The sequence below is a fragment of the Dipodomys ordii genome, unplaced genomic scaffold (genome assembly GCF_000151885.1).
Source record: "Dipodomys ordii isolate 6190 unplaced genomic scaffold, Dord_2.0 Scaffold5, whole genome shotgun sequence".
NCBI lineage: Eukaryota > Metazoa > Chordata > Mammalia > Rodentia > Heteromyidae > Dipodomys > Dipodomys ordii.
Window position 1 is genome coordinate 35,679,449 of NW_012267221.1, and position 13,058 is coordinate 35,692,506.

The following is a 13,058-nucleotide window of genomic DNA, read 5'->3' on the forward strand; positions in this document are numbered from 1 at the left end:
CCATTAGAACCATTATGTCCTCATTGCCTTCTACAAATACAGAAGCCACCTCTCCATTGGATCATGGATGCATGTCAGATTTTAACAAGTTGACTCTCAAAACTTCTAATTAGTAATATGCTCTAGGAAGACTCAATTCAGTTGGGTTTAATTTAACCAGACTATCACCTATATAAGTCTTTCATAATTAAGAAAATATTTAAGACAAACTTCTTATTTTAGGGAGCTCGTGGCAATGATGGTGCTCGAGGTAGCGACGGTCAACCAGTAAGTGACTTTGTATCTATATTTTTGTTACAAAGTAATATATGTCACTCAGAGTAATATTTATGTATATATAACTCTGAGTAACATATATATATATACATATACATATATGTACATACATACACGCTTCATGTTGAAAAATTTTTATAATTTAGAGATTAAAATTGATTTGTTGTAATACTTTACTTGTAGACGCATAAACATCTGAGACCAAAAGCAAAATCCAAGTTTTTAAAAATGTTTATATTGCTGACATTTATATGGTATCCACAGCATTAGTTAGCCTCCAATAATGGATATCACAATTAAAACAGCCATTCAGAATAGATAGTAAGATTATCTCGATTTTGTAAATGGGAGTACAAAACCTTAGGATGAAGTACTCTATACAAAGTCACAGACTTTATGGTAGCAGGAAGAAGGAATACAAATGTTCTAACCTTACATTTCTGGTTTTCATTTACCACATTATTTCTCCATATAATATTTATCCATGAATGACAAATGCTACTTTTATTTGAATATATATGTTCTATATTTTATATGTGTCCATTTATGATTTACTAATACAAGTCATTGTTTTAATTAAGAGCTCTGAATATTCTACTTAACTTTTTCAGGGGCCTCCTGGTCCCCCTGGAACTGCAGGCTTCCCTGGATCCCCTGGTGCTAAGGTAAGCATGAGCTTCTTTAGAATATATGTCTTGGAGACAATACAAAGCATCAGTTTACTTCTTGCAACTCATTTTTCCAACCAGTCAAACTTCTTACCTATACATAACTTTAAATGTCTGTGCTTGATTCTAAAGAAGTGTTATCTCTAGCATTCAGCACTCTTTGTATGTCTTCTGATGTCTTCTTTTACCAGTTTCTTTCTGAGAAACAAATATTACATAGTCATGAGTATATTTACCATTTATTTGCATACATTCTTTGTTAAACTGTAGGGGTATACTAACTGTAGTACATAGCTGGTGATACACTGCCTATATGAGGCAAGATACATTTAATCAGAGCTGAAAAGTGATTAAAAGTGGCAAGTAAAACTAATTACTTCAGGTTTTATGCGTCAGGGTGAAGTTGGACCTGCAGGGTCCCCTGGTTCAAATGGCTCCCCTGGACAACGAGGAGAACCTGGACCTCAAGGACATGCTGGTGCTCAAGGTCCTCCTGTAAGTATCAAACACTCCATTTAAGAATAAGGGCTCTGGTATACTTGTCACTGCCAAATATTTCAATGTTTCTATCAAGAAAAATAAAATAAAATGTACAAATTTTGTTTAGTACCCTAAAATAACTAGTGTCATAAAGGTACTTATTGGATGAGTACTGAATATGGTAGTTTGTGGGAAGGGTCTTGGGTTATTCTAGAATTCACAAGTCTTATCTTTCTATAAAATTGGAGGATGGACAGTACAATTATCTGATATTTTGAAAAATGTGCCATAATCTCCAATTATGAATTTTTATGATAGGAGATTATGGTACATAAGAGATTCTTTAATAATCTATTGGTACATAATAGATGTTTTAAATGACTTAAGCCAAGTGCATATTATCCTCAAATTATTGAACTAATGATAACCCTTTTTACATATCATGGGTTGAACTATAGTTAGAAGAATCACCTCTTTGCTACACATGATGTGTTCCAATTATACTTATAACTCAAAATATACAATGTGAGCATTAGTTACAATATGCTCTCTTCTAGGGCCCTCCTGGGAACAATGGTAGTCCTGGTGGTAAAGGTGAAATGGTAAGCAGCCTCCATGTCTCATCCACATGCTCCTTTGTGAAATGTAAGTGAAATAGTCAGTCGAGTTCAACTTTTGCTGATGTGAATGTCCTTGGACTGCTTTTAGGGCCCAGCTGGAATTCCTGGAGCTCCAGGCCTAATGGGAGCCAGAGGTCCTCCAGGACCCCCTGGTACTAATGGTGCTCCTGGACAGCGAGGCAGTGCAGTAAGTTGATTTATTTCCTTTGTTATCTGAAGTCGTGGTTTAATGCTCATGAAACTGATTTGTTGCATTTCTTTTGCTCCTGTTCACTTGCATTTATAGTGGTTTCATTCGGTCTTAACACTCACTTAGGTCTGGCTGGTGGTGATTTTGTTATTCAAGTCTTCCCTCTTTCTAAGCCAAGATTTGATTTCACTTTTAGGGTGAACCTGGTAAAAATGGTGCTAAAGGAGAACCTGGAGCAAGAGGTGAACGTGTAAGTACTGCCACTACAGACTCCGCTATTGTTTGTTGAGTTATTTTTTTCTTCCTTTTTCCCATTCTTTCTCTCCTCTTCTTTCACTCTGTTTGTTTCTTCCTTTTGGTACTGGGGATTGAAGTCAGGGCGTTGCACTTGCTAGATGCTCTACCTTTTGGTTCACGCACTAACCCTTTCTGCTTTATTTTTTAGTCTTTCTGTTTCTTTTTCTTTGTCCGGGATGACCTTAAACACCAGCTGTCCTGGTTATGCCTCTTGCATAGCTGGGATTACAAGTGCAAAACACTGCACCCAGTTATTCGGTTGAGATCACTTTTTAACTTTTGCTCTGGCTGATCTTGATCAATAATCCTTAAATCTCTGCCTTCAGAATGGCATTTCAAGTGTGATTCAATGTGCTAAGCCCCAGGTTTGGTTATTTCTTTGAAAATTGCAACATAACTAGAAGACAAATAGCTAACTACTTTACAACTTGATTCAGTTGTGATGCCTTATTTTGTTTCCATTTTTTGTTTTAGGGTGAAGCTGGCTCCCCAGGTATTCCAGGACCTAAAGGTGAAGATGGCAAAGATGGATCACCCGGAGAACCGGGTGCAAATGGACTTCCAGGTGCTGCAGGAGAAAGGGTAGGTTTTCTAGTCAGGGGTCATCTAAATGAAAAGCAACACCATGTCATTGGATGAGACTTTGATGAGGTATTCAGCAATTATGGTATTCAGAATTTTACCTTGGATGAGGTATTCAGGAATTATGAACAAGTTCTAATCTTTTAGACTGAAATGTTTGACTTTCCTTATTTCTAGGGTGCCCCTGGATTCCGAGGACCTGCAGGACCAAATGGCATTCCAGGAGAAAAGGTAGAAAACTTTAGCTTCTATTTTTTTAAATGTTAATATTACAAATAGGTATTATGGAAGTGTTTCATTAATGCAAACCTAAATATCTGAGAGAAATATATTAGAGTTAAAAAAAGTAATTCCCTTTGTAAAATACTGACCTCTAGGCCTTCCATGGCCACTTTCCTGGCTTTGTAACTAGTGTAAGCCATTTGATCTCCACCTATAAGTTGGAGACCACTTATCTGAGCACCATTGCATGAAAAAGATAAAGTGCCCGAGAGCTCTTTTTTTAAACCATCAGAGACACTTGGCTTTAAATGCACATAAATATAGTGTCATGCTCAATAATGCAGTTTGTTTTAAAAATCTGAGGATCATCATGGTTGCTTCAGTTGTGGTTTGATAGAATGTCAGTAATGCACCAACTCATTTTATGAGACAAATTAATGTCAATAGTTATAACTTAAATATTCTTGCTATCTAGGTCAATAAAGACTCTCTTAAAGTTCATTCATATATTTCACATCTTAGGGTCCCGCTGGGGAACGTGGTGGTCCAGGACCTGCTGGACCTAGAGGTGTGGCTGGAGAACCTGGCAGAGATGGTGCCCCTGGAACTCCAGGAATGAGGGTATGGAGAAACTCTTGATTAAATGACATTGTAATTTCGGAAGAAAGTACTCAAGGGAAATGAAGATGGATCAAAGAGTAGTTAAATCCAAATACATCTTTTATAAGGCTCAGAGAAAATCAAAACAAAATTATTTTAAGAAAACAGGATAGATCTAGATCAAGGAGCTACACAATTAAACACTTGACTAAGATGATTTATAGACCAAAAGAAAAATGATGAGCAAATATGATGCTATATATGTAAATGAAAAATCTCAAAATTGTAGTAATAGGTTCTGCTGAATTTCTATTTTTTTAAATCTTCAATCACCTGAAAACTGACTTCTTTTTATTTAGGGTACGCCTGGAAGCCCCGGGGGACCAGGAAATGATGGAAAACCAGGGCCTCCCGTATGTACAATTTTAAAAATTCATTTTACTAACCCAGTTAAAAAAACATAATAGGTATTTGGGACTACATTTGACATAAGATATATCTTTGTCTGATTTTTGAGCTAACCTTGCTGAATGAAATTTTTCTTTTCCCTAGGGAAGTCAAGGAGATAGTGGGCGTCCTGGACCTCCTGGGCCATCTGGTCCCCGAGGTCAGCCTGGTGTGATGGGATTCCCTGGTCCTAAAGGAAATGATGTGAGTTCTTTCATTATCCTATCATTATCCTTTGTTACCATTATCCTTACCTTTAATAGGCGTTTGGCAGATAACAGACTTTCCACATGAGAATGTAAAGATGACCTAAACAGACTGCACTCTACATCACAGGAAAATGTATATGATGCATGTGTAAATGGTTATGAGCATGTGTGTGTGTGTGAAAGAGAGAGAGAGAGAAGCAGATTGAAAATTAGAAAAACCAAAAGATTACTGATTTTTGTTAGAATTAGTAAATGCTGTCTGCTTTTTTAGGGTGCTCCTGGTAAGAATGGAGAACGAGGTGGCCCTGGAGGACCTGGCCTTCCAGTATGTTGACATTTCTAATTATCTTTGGCCTTCTAATCAATACACTTATCTATCCCCAATATTCGGACTTCTCTGTGATCTCCATTAATCCCACTTCCCTGTTATTTTTAGGGTCCTCCTGGAAAGAATGGTGAAACTGGACCTCAGGGTCCCCCAGGACCTACTGTAAGTTTACTTATATAAATCAAAGAGCAAAGTAGGATTGAAGGAGGGAAGGCATTAGGCTTCAAAAAAACATATGATCTATGACTATATCATTACAGTTCATTAAATCAATTATGCCACTTGTTTTATTCACCCAGCTAGCTGCTGGCATTAAATGTATGTCATACCTGTCTGCTTTGGGTGACTTCCATAACCCAGGCATTTTTTCCCCTGTCTTCATATTCTTACTTTCTAAATTGAGACTTGCTGAGATGTCAACTCTACACTCACTATAAAAGTACATTTTATAATGGAATATGTTTTATAATATAATATATATAACATATAATATATTTTATAATGGAATATATTAATTATTGTATTTCTTGACATAGGGGCCATCTGGTGACAAGGGAGATGCAGGACTTCCTGGCCCACAGGGATTACAAGTAAGACCTTATTCTTTAAATGCCACTGGGTACTTGGGTTTAGCAGACAATTCTATGCTTTACATTCAAAGTTATTTTTCTTGAGTAAATTGACTATTCAAAGTTTCATGACCTACTAAATTGCAGTTCATTAGAAGTTTAATTGTGAGTCTGCCTGCCATACTTAAATAAACCAATCAACCAATGTTCTAAGTCTAAGCCATGATGCATATACTAGATTATTTTTAAAAATTAAGTTTATATAGTAGTTCCATATGCTCAACATTATTTTTATGATATAAATCTACACAGCTAAGTTCATCTTAACATATTCATTAATTATGTACATGTATGTATATCAACTGAAAATATAGATAAACACAAGTTTGTAATGTATCATTACCTCATTTCTATCACTGGAATCTTAATAGCTCAAAATGTATATTTTTGAAAGACTATGAAAACCATTTTTAATAGCTGGCATAGATATGCTTACATGTGAGAAGTGTGCTTACTTATGTTTACATTGTTTACATTTATATAAGCAATGCATAAAATCATCCTATAATACAAACACGATTCTTTGCAGGGCCTACCTGGTCCTGGTGGTCCTCCAGGAGAAAATGGAAAACCTGGTGATGCAGTAAGTAGCATTCTACTCATTACAATTCAGAAATCAAAAGAACAAATAGTAACAATCCTTTTGCATTTTTTGCATGCCATGATAATCTAAATTTTGACATTTAGTTTTGAAATATTATCAAACAAAGTATTTAAAATGTAAACCTTGAGAGTTTAATTTTTGCCATTAAGTAAAAAAAAACTGAAAGAAACGCAGATCCTCAAGATCTGAATAAACAAACAAAATCTGAATACACAAACAAATAATATGTGTGTGTAGTTTAGACTTACGTAACCACTATGATAAACATTTAATCATGTAACATTTTCCTCTCAGGGACCAAAGGGTGAAGCTGGTTCTCCTGGAGCTCCTGGAGGCAAGGTGATATTTCAATTTCTTATCTTCTCCAATAAGTGATACAACAATTGACTAGTAATACATTTTAGTGTGTCCAGCACAGCATTGCAAGTGTTTGTTGATTCCAATTAGAGAAATGCCAGACATTTATAATCTGTTAAATTCACTTCACTTTAAAGATTCTAGTTTTTTATATTAATAAGCAGTACAGAATTAGCCAGGTTGAAATATCCAAGGAAAAATACTGCTAATGATTGATTCTCTATAGGAAAGCTATTTTGATAAAGGAAGTTTGAAAATACTCTCTTCCAAATAATAAATGTTTCAAGGATGAATAGCATTTAAGTGGACAAATACCTATGTCCCCACACAACTAATCACCTGTTTTACAGCCATTACAAGTTCTACACAAGTACAAAAGTCAAGTTATGACCTACTGGCCCATGTCAAAAGTATACAATATTTATGATGTCTTTCTTTGGCTTTGGATCTTGGTTTTTTTTTAATGTGGATGCTATATGGTTCTATGACAGGGTGATGCTGGAGCCCCTGGTGAACGTGGACCTCCTGGGCTGGCAGGGACCCCAGGTGCTAGAGGTGGAGCTGGTCCCCCTGGTCCGGAAGGAGGAAAGGTAAATTTACAACGTTTATTTTTGCTAGACTGTCGAAAATGCATTTTCGTTCCCTTGTGATTTACTACTTACATTTGTAGGGCCCTGCTGGTCCCCCTGGGCCACCTGGTACTGCTGGTTCCCCTGGTTTACAAGGGATGCCTGGAGAAAGAGGAGGTCCTGGAGGTCCGGGTCCAAAAGGTGAAAAGGTAGTGAATTATTTTTTTTAACTCTATTATGTAATAAAACAGACATTGTTGATTAAGAGAAAAACCACCCTGTTGGAAAGTAACCTGTTTTCAAAGTTAACGTTATCATTTTATTGTAAGTGAAATTTGGAATGGCTTCCAAGAATGACTGAATTACACAACCTAGTATGCATCCCAACAAATCCCATGTTGATGCTTTTCTTGGCTGAGTTGCAGTGAGGGTGCTTGTACTGAAAGTATTGTACTGATCATATTTGTTTGACAGGGTGAACCAGGCAGTGCAGGTGCTGATGGTGTTCCAGGAAAAGACGGCCCCCGGGTGAGTGATCACATTTGGGAAAAATCAGCCTTAATTATGCATGGTATAGGACAGTTCCCTATTTTAAATTTTATTATTCCCCAAAGCTATGTATAATAAATGACACCATACCTTACCACCTTTACACTTTTTTAAAAACACTCAAAATCACTTGATTGTTTAAATGATTTAAAATAAATGTCATCTGCAGTGACCTAACAATGGTAAACTCTTAAAACTAAAATGAGAGCCATAAGTTAACAATATAAGTCACTATAATCAAATCACTATTGCTCATTAGATAGAAAACATTTTTTAAAAAATAAGAATTTTAATCTTATGCTGTGTTTGCAGCACAAAATACTCACTAGTAATATACATATATAAGTTATCAACCCCTGTAATGTATACAGACCTTAAGGGCATCAAGCCAAGTAATGAAAAACTAATCTCAAAAGACTATAAAATGTGTGATTCCTGTAGTATTCAGGAGATGGGGAACATACTAATGACTGCTGAGAGTTAGGAACTGGAGAGAGGGAGACAGATAAGACTTTGAAGAGGTGACTGCAGAGAACTGTGGGTGATGGTACATTTGGGTATATTGATAGTGAAAGTTATTAGGCCAGCTACCAATGTGATAAAATCTGGATAAAGCTACACATACATAACACACACACTCTCACATATACACACATATGAGTGCATATATATAACTGGTAAAATCTGTATGAATTGTTACAATGTCATTTTGATCTTATATATAGTTTTATAAATGTTAACATTAGAGAAAATTAAACCAAAAATGGTTTCTCTGTACGTTTATTAGAAATTTCCTTTGTATCGATAATTATTTTTTAAAAGATGTTTAAAGCAATAAAAATCATTCGATAGGCATTAAACATAGTTACCTCAGGCCATACGTATACTTATCACACATATCTTAAAATACTCATAGATATATTTCTCTTCACAGATTAGAAAGGTACCATTAAACTCTTTTTAAGAAAGGTGATTAGTTTGGGTGCAGTGTCTGTAATCCTAGCTACTTAGGGAGATAAGGAAGGAGAATTGAGTCTAGAAGTTGGAGGCGAATGTAGGCCACATAGTGATACTTCTCCTGAAAAAAAGTAAGATGCCTAACATTTCATTGATATAATATAGGTAATATTAATACATGAAATTTTGAGATTCAAAGATATAATATCTTCAAGTATATTTTGTATAATTAAATGAATTACTATAAATTTCAAGCAGCTGGATAAAGCACTGTACTTTGTTTTTGAAGATCTGTTACAATAAGATCTTATATCACATACTATTCATTTTCTTCAGTAGAATCAAAATAAAGGAGTGAGTAAACTATTGTTCAATTTTACTATTCTAGGACCATCACCAAGTGTTTACTAAACTCTTCAGTATTTTTCTGAGTAATAAACATATCCTTCAAGGCATGACAGAAATCATGTAATCTGCTTTATTAGATGAATGATTTGTTTATATACACCTGATTTGATTAATAAGAGAAATGGTCTTGTTTTCTCCAAAATTGTATAAATATGTATATATATTTATTTATATTTATATATATTTCCTTTAGGGTCCTACTGGTCCTATTGGTCCCCCTGGTCCAGCTGGTCAACCTGGTGATAAGGTAATAAATAACAATAATTGAAAATAAAAATAAAACACCTTTTGTTAAATGTACTAGACCCAAGGCAGTGGTAATATTGTTATTCATTTTCTCTTTTCTTAGGGTGAAGGTGGTGCTCCTGGACTTCCAGGAATAGCTGGACCACGTGGTGGCCCTGTAAGTATCAGAGATATTTTCAACATGTTCTAACCCTATATAAGCCTTTGCTGCTAGTACTTCCTGTTTTACCTGCCCTCCATGCCCCATTGAGGCTCAATTTTAGGATTCTATGTTTAATAATATACAGCATACAAGGGAATGTTAACTTTCTTAAATCTAAACTCCACAAGATATAAATTTTAAATTATGATCTTTTAAAGGAATAAGCTGGAGAACTATAATAATTGAACAAGGACAATATTTATTTGTACATGACTGTCTCTCAAACTTACAGAATTTTGATAGAGATTCCTTTTCAACATACAATTTTCTACCTAATCTCTCTATTTAATTAATTTTATTTATACAGTTCTCTACCTAAATCATCTATAATTTGCCATTTAATGATTAGGACTCAGGGTAGATGCATAGCAAAAATTTTAAGACAATTTATTATTTTCAATTATCCCACTTACATTTTAAATATTTATGTTTTACAGATTATATAAGTGTTTTAAATGGAAACACTTAATGTTGAAATACATTTTAAATTGTTTTCTTGTAAATAATAAACAGACACAGAGAGAATTCTTATTTCCATCATTGTTCACCCCTAGTTTTGTTGAGAAGTAGAGAGAAGTTCAGAAGTTAAGCCATGCTTCTTAGCACATTTCCTGATTAAAGGGAGAATGAGACAATGCAGGAGACAATGTGTACTCTGGTAGGAAATGATACCTTCCCTCTGACTAATGAGAAACTTTCCCATCCAGGGTGAGAGGGGTGAACTTGGACCTCCAGGACCTGCTGGCTTCCCAGGTGCTCCTGTAAGTATGAACACTTAAATCTGTCTCTCACTCAACCCAGTCACCATCCTGCTGAGAAAGTAGCAGACTTATACATTTGTCTTCTAGTCTTGCTTCTGTCACTTAGTTCTTTAGCAGTTATTTTAGCCTCGTTGTTTTATTTGCTTATTTTACCCCCATATTCAATCGTTAGACAATCAAAACAAAACTCCTGCCTCTGTTGAGTCTGGGTAATAAGGATAAAGCAACACCATGAATTTAAATCACCAAAAGTTTAAGCTTTTTCTATTACCAACTGATAGGATTGAAAATTTACTCTAAATCCATTTTTTCCTCAAGGGAATTCTCTGGTGCTCATTTTCAGATGCTTAATCCTAAGAAAGACTTTCTCCCCAAGGACAGATAGCATATACTTGCTCTGCTGATGATTGTCTTCTCTCACAGAAAGACTTTAATGAATATTCTGGGACATATGTTCCACGAGCCTCTTATTCTTCTTTGATTGAAGCAGCAGTTTTACTGCAAAGGGTACTAGCTTACTTGATGTTCATTTTGCATGCAGGGTCAGAATGGTGAACCTGGTGCTAAAGGAGAAAGAGGTGCTCCTGGTGAGAAAGGAGAAGGAGGAGCCCCTGGAGTTGCAGGACCCCCTGGAGGTTCTGGGCCAGCTGTAAGTCCTTTAGCTAAGCCTTCTCACAGAAAACACTTGGGTTTATCAACAATTCATTATTGCAAGTGAGATTGCTTTTCAAGCCATAGAGTGTAATTATCACAGGAATGTAATTCTAAATTTGCATCTTGGATCCCATTTCCTGGATATGAGCCCATTCAAGTCACTTTCATCTTTTTTTAAAATTTAATTTAATTTTCTTTAGTTGTGTAAAGGGGTTACCTTTCAACACAGCAGTTTATGAATACAGTGCATCTTGACCAATGTCACCGCTTCCAACTGTCTGACCATCCCTACCAAATCACCGCTTTCTTGGCTTTGTTAATTTTGTAGAATATACATCAAATTCCTGACTGCATTCTCCTCATTCTCCTCTTTGTTCATCAACCTCTGTCCCCCTGGACTCACCGCTTCCCTTTCCAGTCCTCACTTCCTGGTGTTTATTCTATTGAACTTTGCCTTTCGAAGAAATTACACCATTGGAGTTCTCCCTTGAATGGACCATATTCCGGTAGATTCACTTGTATACATATGCCTACCACCCAATGCATTTGCTTACATGTTTATAAGCTAATTTTAGCAACTTACTGTCTTTCAAAAACTTAATGCTTTTCAAATTTTTACTTTCAAATTTTTACTTTAAGGCTATACCTAATCCCCACCTCCTCCTACCTCTTCTTCCCAGGGTCCTCCTGGCCCCCAAGGTGTGAAGGGTGAACGTGGCAGTCCTGGTGGTCCTGTAAGTATTGAACGTCACATCTATTATACTTTGAACTATTTCAAAAGCATTTATTGGTACAAACCTGTATAAAGGCTATTCTAAAGACACTAAAGCCATACAGCCAGTATTTAATCATAATTACTCATTTATGAATTATGTGTAAGAAAAACGAACCATCAATTACTGCAAGGTGGAAAGCAGATCCTGTCATATTTCTGATAACTTAGATTTATTTTAGGGCTTGTTTGTTGTGTAATTCTATCTTTTGAAATTAGAAAAATGTGTTATCCTTCCACAGGGTGCTGCTGGCTTTCCTGGTGCTCGCGGTCTTCCTGGTCCTCCCGGCAATAATGTAAGTGCTTTTCAAAATCTCTTTCTCTCTCTCTCTCTCTTTCTCTCTCTCTCCCTCCCTCTCTCTCTTTCTCTCTCATTATGTGTTTCAGAAAGAATGTCCTATATCTGTAAGATTGAGGACCTTACACATTTCTATTTATCAACTGGGACCCATTATGAAATAGTTTCAACTTAGGCAAGAGGTAGAAGAAAAAGCTCATTTCTTCATGATAAATAATGCAGTTTCCGAACCTTCTTTATAGGGCAACCCAGGGCCCCCAGGTTCCAGTGGTGCCCCAGGCAAAGATGGACCCCCAGGCCCTGCAGGTAACAGCGGTTCTCCTGGCAACCCTGGCGTGGCTGGACCAAAAGGTGATGCGGGTCAACCTGGAGAGAAGGGACCACCCGGTGCTCAGGGCCCTCCGGTGAGTAGCTTCACTGTTCCATCGAGGGAAAGTACGATTTTGCCCCTCATCACAAATTCAATGAAAGAAAACACAGTCACATACAGAGAGCTGAATCTTCATTTTCTGTTCTAACAGGGAGCTCCAGGCCCACTTGGAATTGCAGGGATTACAGGAGCACGTGGTCTGGCTGGACCCCCGGGCATGCCAGGTCCCAGGGGCAGCCCTGGTCCTCAAGGTATCAAGGTGAGTGCTGTGATCTCTCACCAGACTCTTCCTCCCTTTGATAACGTTCGCAGATGGCTTCATATCAAATATGAAAAGGTTTCCTCAGATAAGTACAACTTATTCAAGAGATAACCTTTATTCTTGGTTTTTCGGAAACATGTTATTAACTGACTCTAGACTCCACAAATAATATAAATCATAGGCAAATTTTGAACAGAAACTCAAGTAAACTGATGTTACATAAAGATAATCTGGCCTTTTCAGACATCTCTGTTAGCAAAGTTGAGAGCCTTCTTCAGTCTTCGCTATTAGTCTTGAAAGGGAACTATGCTGAACTTCCGAATCTGTGAAAGATTTTAAGTGATGCTGAAGTCATTTTACACTTAATGATTGTCTCTCACTATCAAAACCTAGTCCTTTGCATTTAAATAACCATTCACTAAATGGTGTAATAGTACTCATGTTGTAACACTATTTCTACATCTCAGAATATACTCAAAATAATCAGTGTAACTACACATT

The 13,058-nt window shown here is 36.4% G+C and overlaps 1 protein-coding gene across 1 annotated transcript in view; it reads left to right on the top strand.

Annotated features, from left to right (window-relative positions):
- The window catches only part of Col3a1 (collagen, type III, alpha 1), a 38,241-nt gene that overhangs the window by 17,640 nt on the left and 7,543 nt on the right, over nucleotides 1-13,058 (top strand). The window contains exons 14-40 of the mRNA XM_013030081.1: nucleotides 223-267; nucleotides 888-941; nucleotides 1,341-1,439; nucleotides 1,982-2,026; nucleotides 2,133-2,231; nucleotides 2,431-2,484; nucleotides 3,006-3,113; nucleotides 3,291-3,344; nucleotides 3,858-3,956; nucleotides 4,295-4,348; nucleotides 4,488-4,586; nucleotides 4,863-4,916; nucleotides 5,028-5,081; nucleotides 5,456-5,509; nucleotides 6,078-6,131; nucleotides 6,447-6,491; nucleotides 7,001-7,099; nucleotides 7,180-7,287; nucleotides 7,553-7,606; nucleotides 9,186-9,239; nucleotides 9,342-9,395; nucleotides 10,148-10,201; nucleotides 10,743-10,850; nucleotides 11,536-11,589; nucleotides 11,870-11,923; nucleotides 12,168-12,329; nucleotides 12,447-12,554. Of these exons, the coding sequence (XP_012885535.1) occupies nucleotides 223-267; nucleotides 888-941; nucleotides 1,341-1,439; nucleotides 1,982-2,026; nucleotides 2,133-2,231; nucleotides 2,431-2,484; nucleotides 3,006-3,113; nucleotides 3,291-3,344; nucleotides 3,858-3,956; nucleotides 4,295-4,348; nucleotides 4,488-4,586; nucleotides 4,863-4,916; nucleotides 5,028-5,081; nucleotides 5,456-5,509; nucleotides 6,078-6,131; nucleotides 6,447-6,491; nucleotides 7,001-7,099; nucleotides 7,180-7,287; nucleotides 7,553-7,606; nucleotides 9,186-9,239; nucleotides 9,342-9,395; nucleotides 10,148-10,201; nucleotides 10,743-10,850; nucleotides 11,536-11,589; nucleotides 11,870-11,923; nucleotides 12,168-12,329; nucleotides 12,447-12,554 (1,980 nt within the window). The remainder of the gene's footprint in view (nucleotides 1-222; nucleotides 268-887; nucleotides 942-1,340; nucleotides 1,440-1,981; nucleotides 2,027-2,132; nucleotides 2,232-2,430; nucleotides 2,485-3,005; nucleotides 3,114-3,290; nucleotides 3,345-3,857; nucleotides 3,957-4,294; nucleotides 4,349-4,487; nucleotides 4,587-4,862; nucleotides 4,917-5,027; nucleotides 5,082-5,455; nucleotides 5,510-6,077; nucleotides 6,132-6,446; nucleotides 6,492-7,000; nucleotides 7,100-7,179; nucleotides 7,288-7,552; nucleotides 7,607-9,185; nucleotides 9,240-9,341; nucleotides 9,396-10,147; nucleotides 10,202-10,742; nucleotides 10,851-11,535; nucleotides 11,590-11,869; nucleotides 11,924-12,167; nucleotides 12,330-12,446; nucleotides 12,555-13,058) is intronic.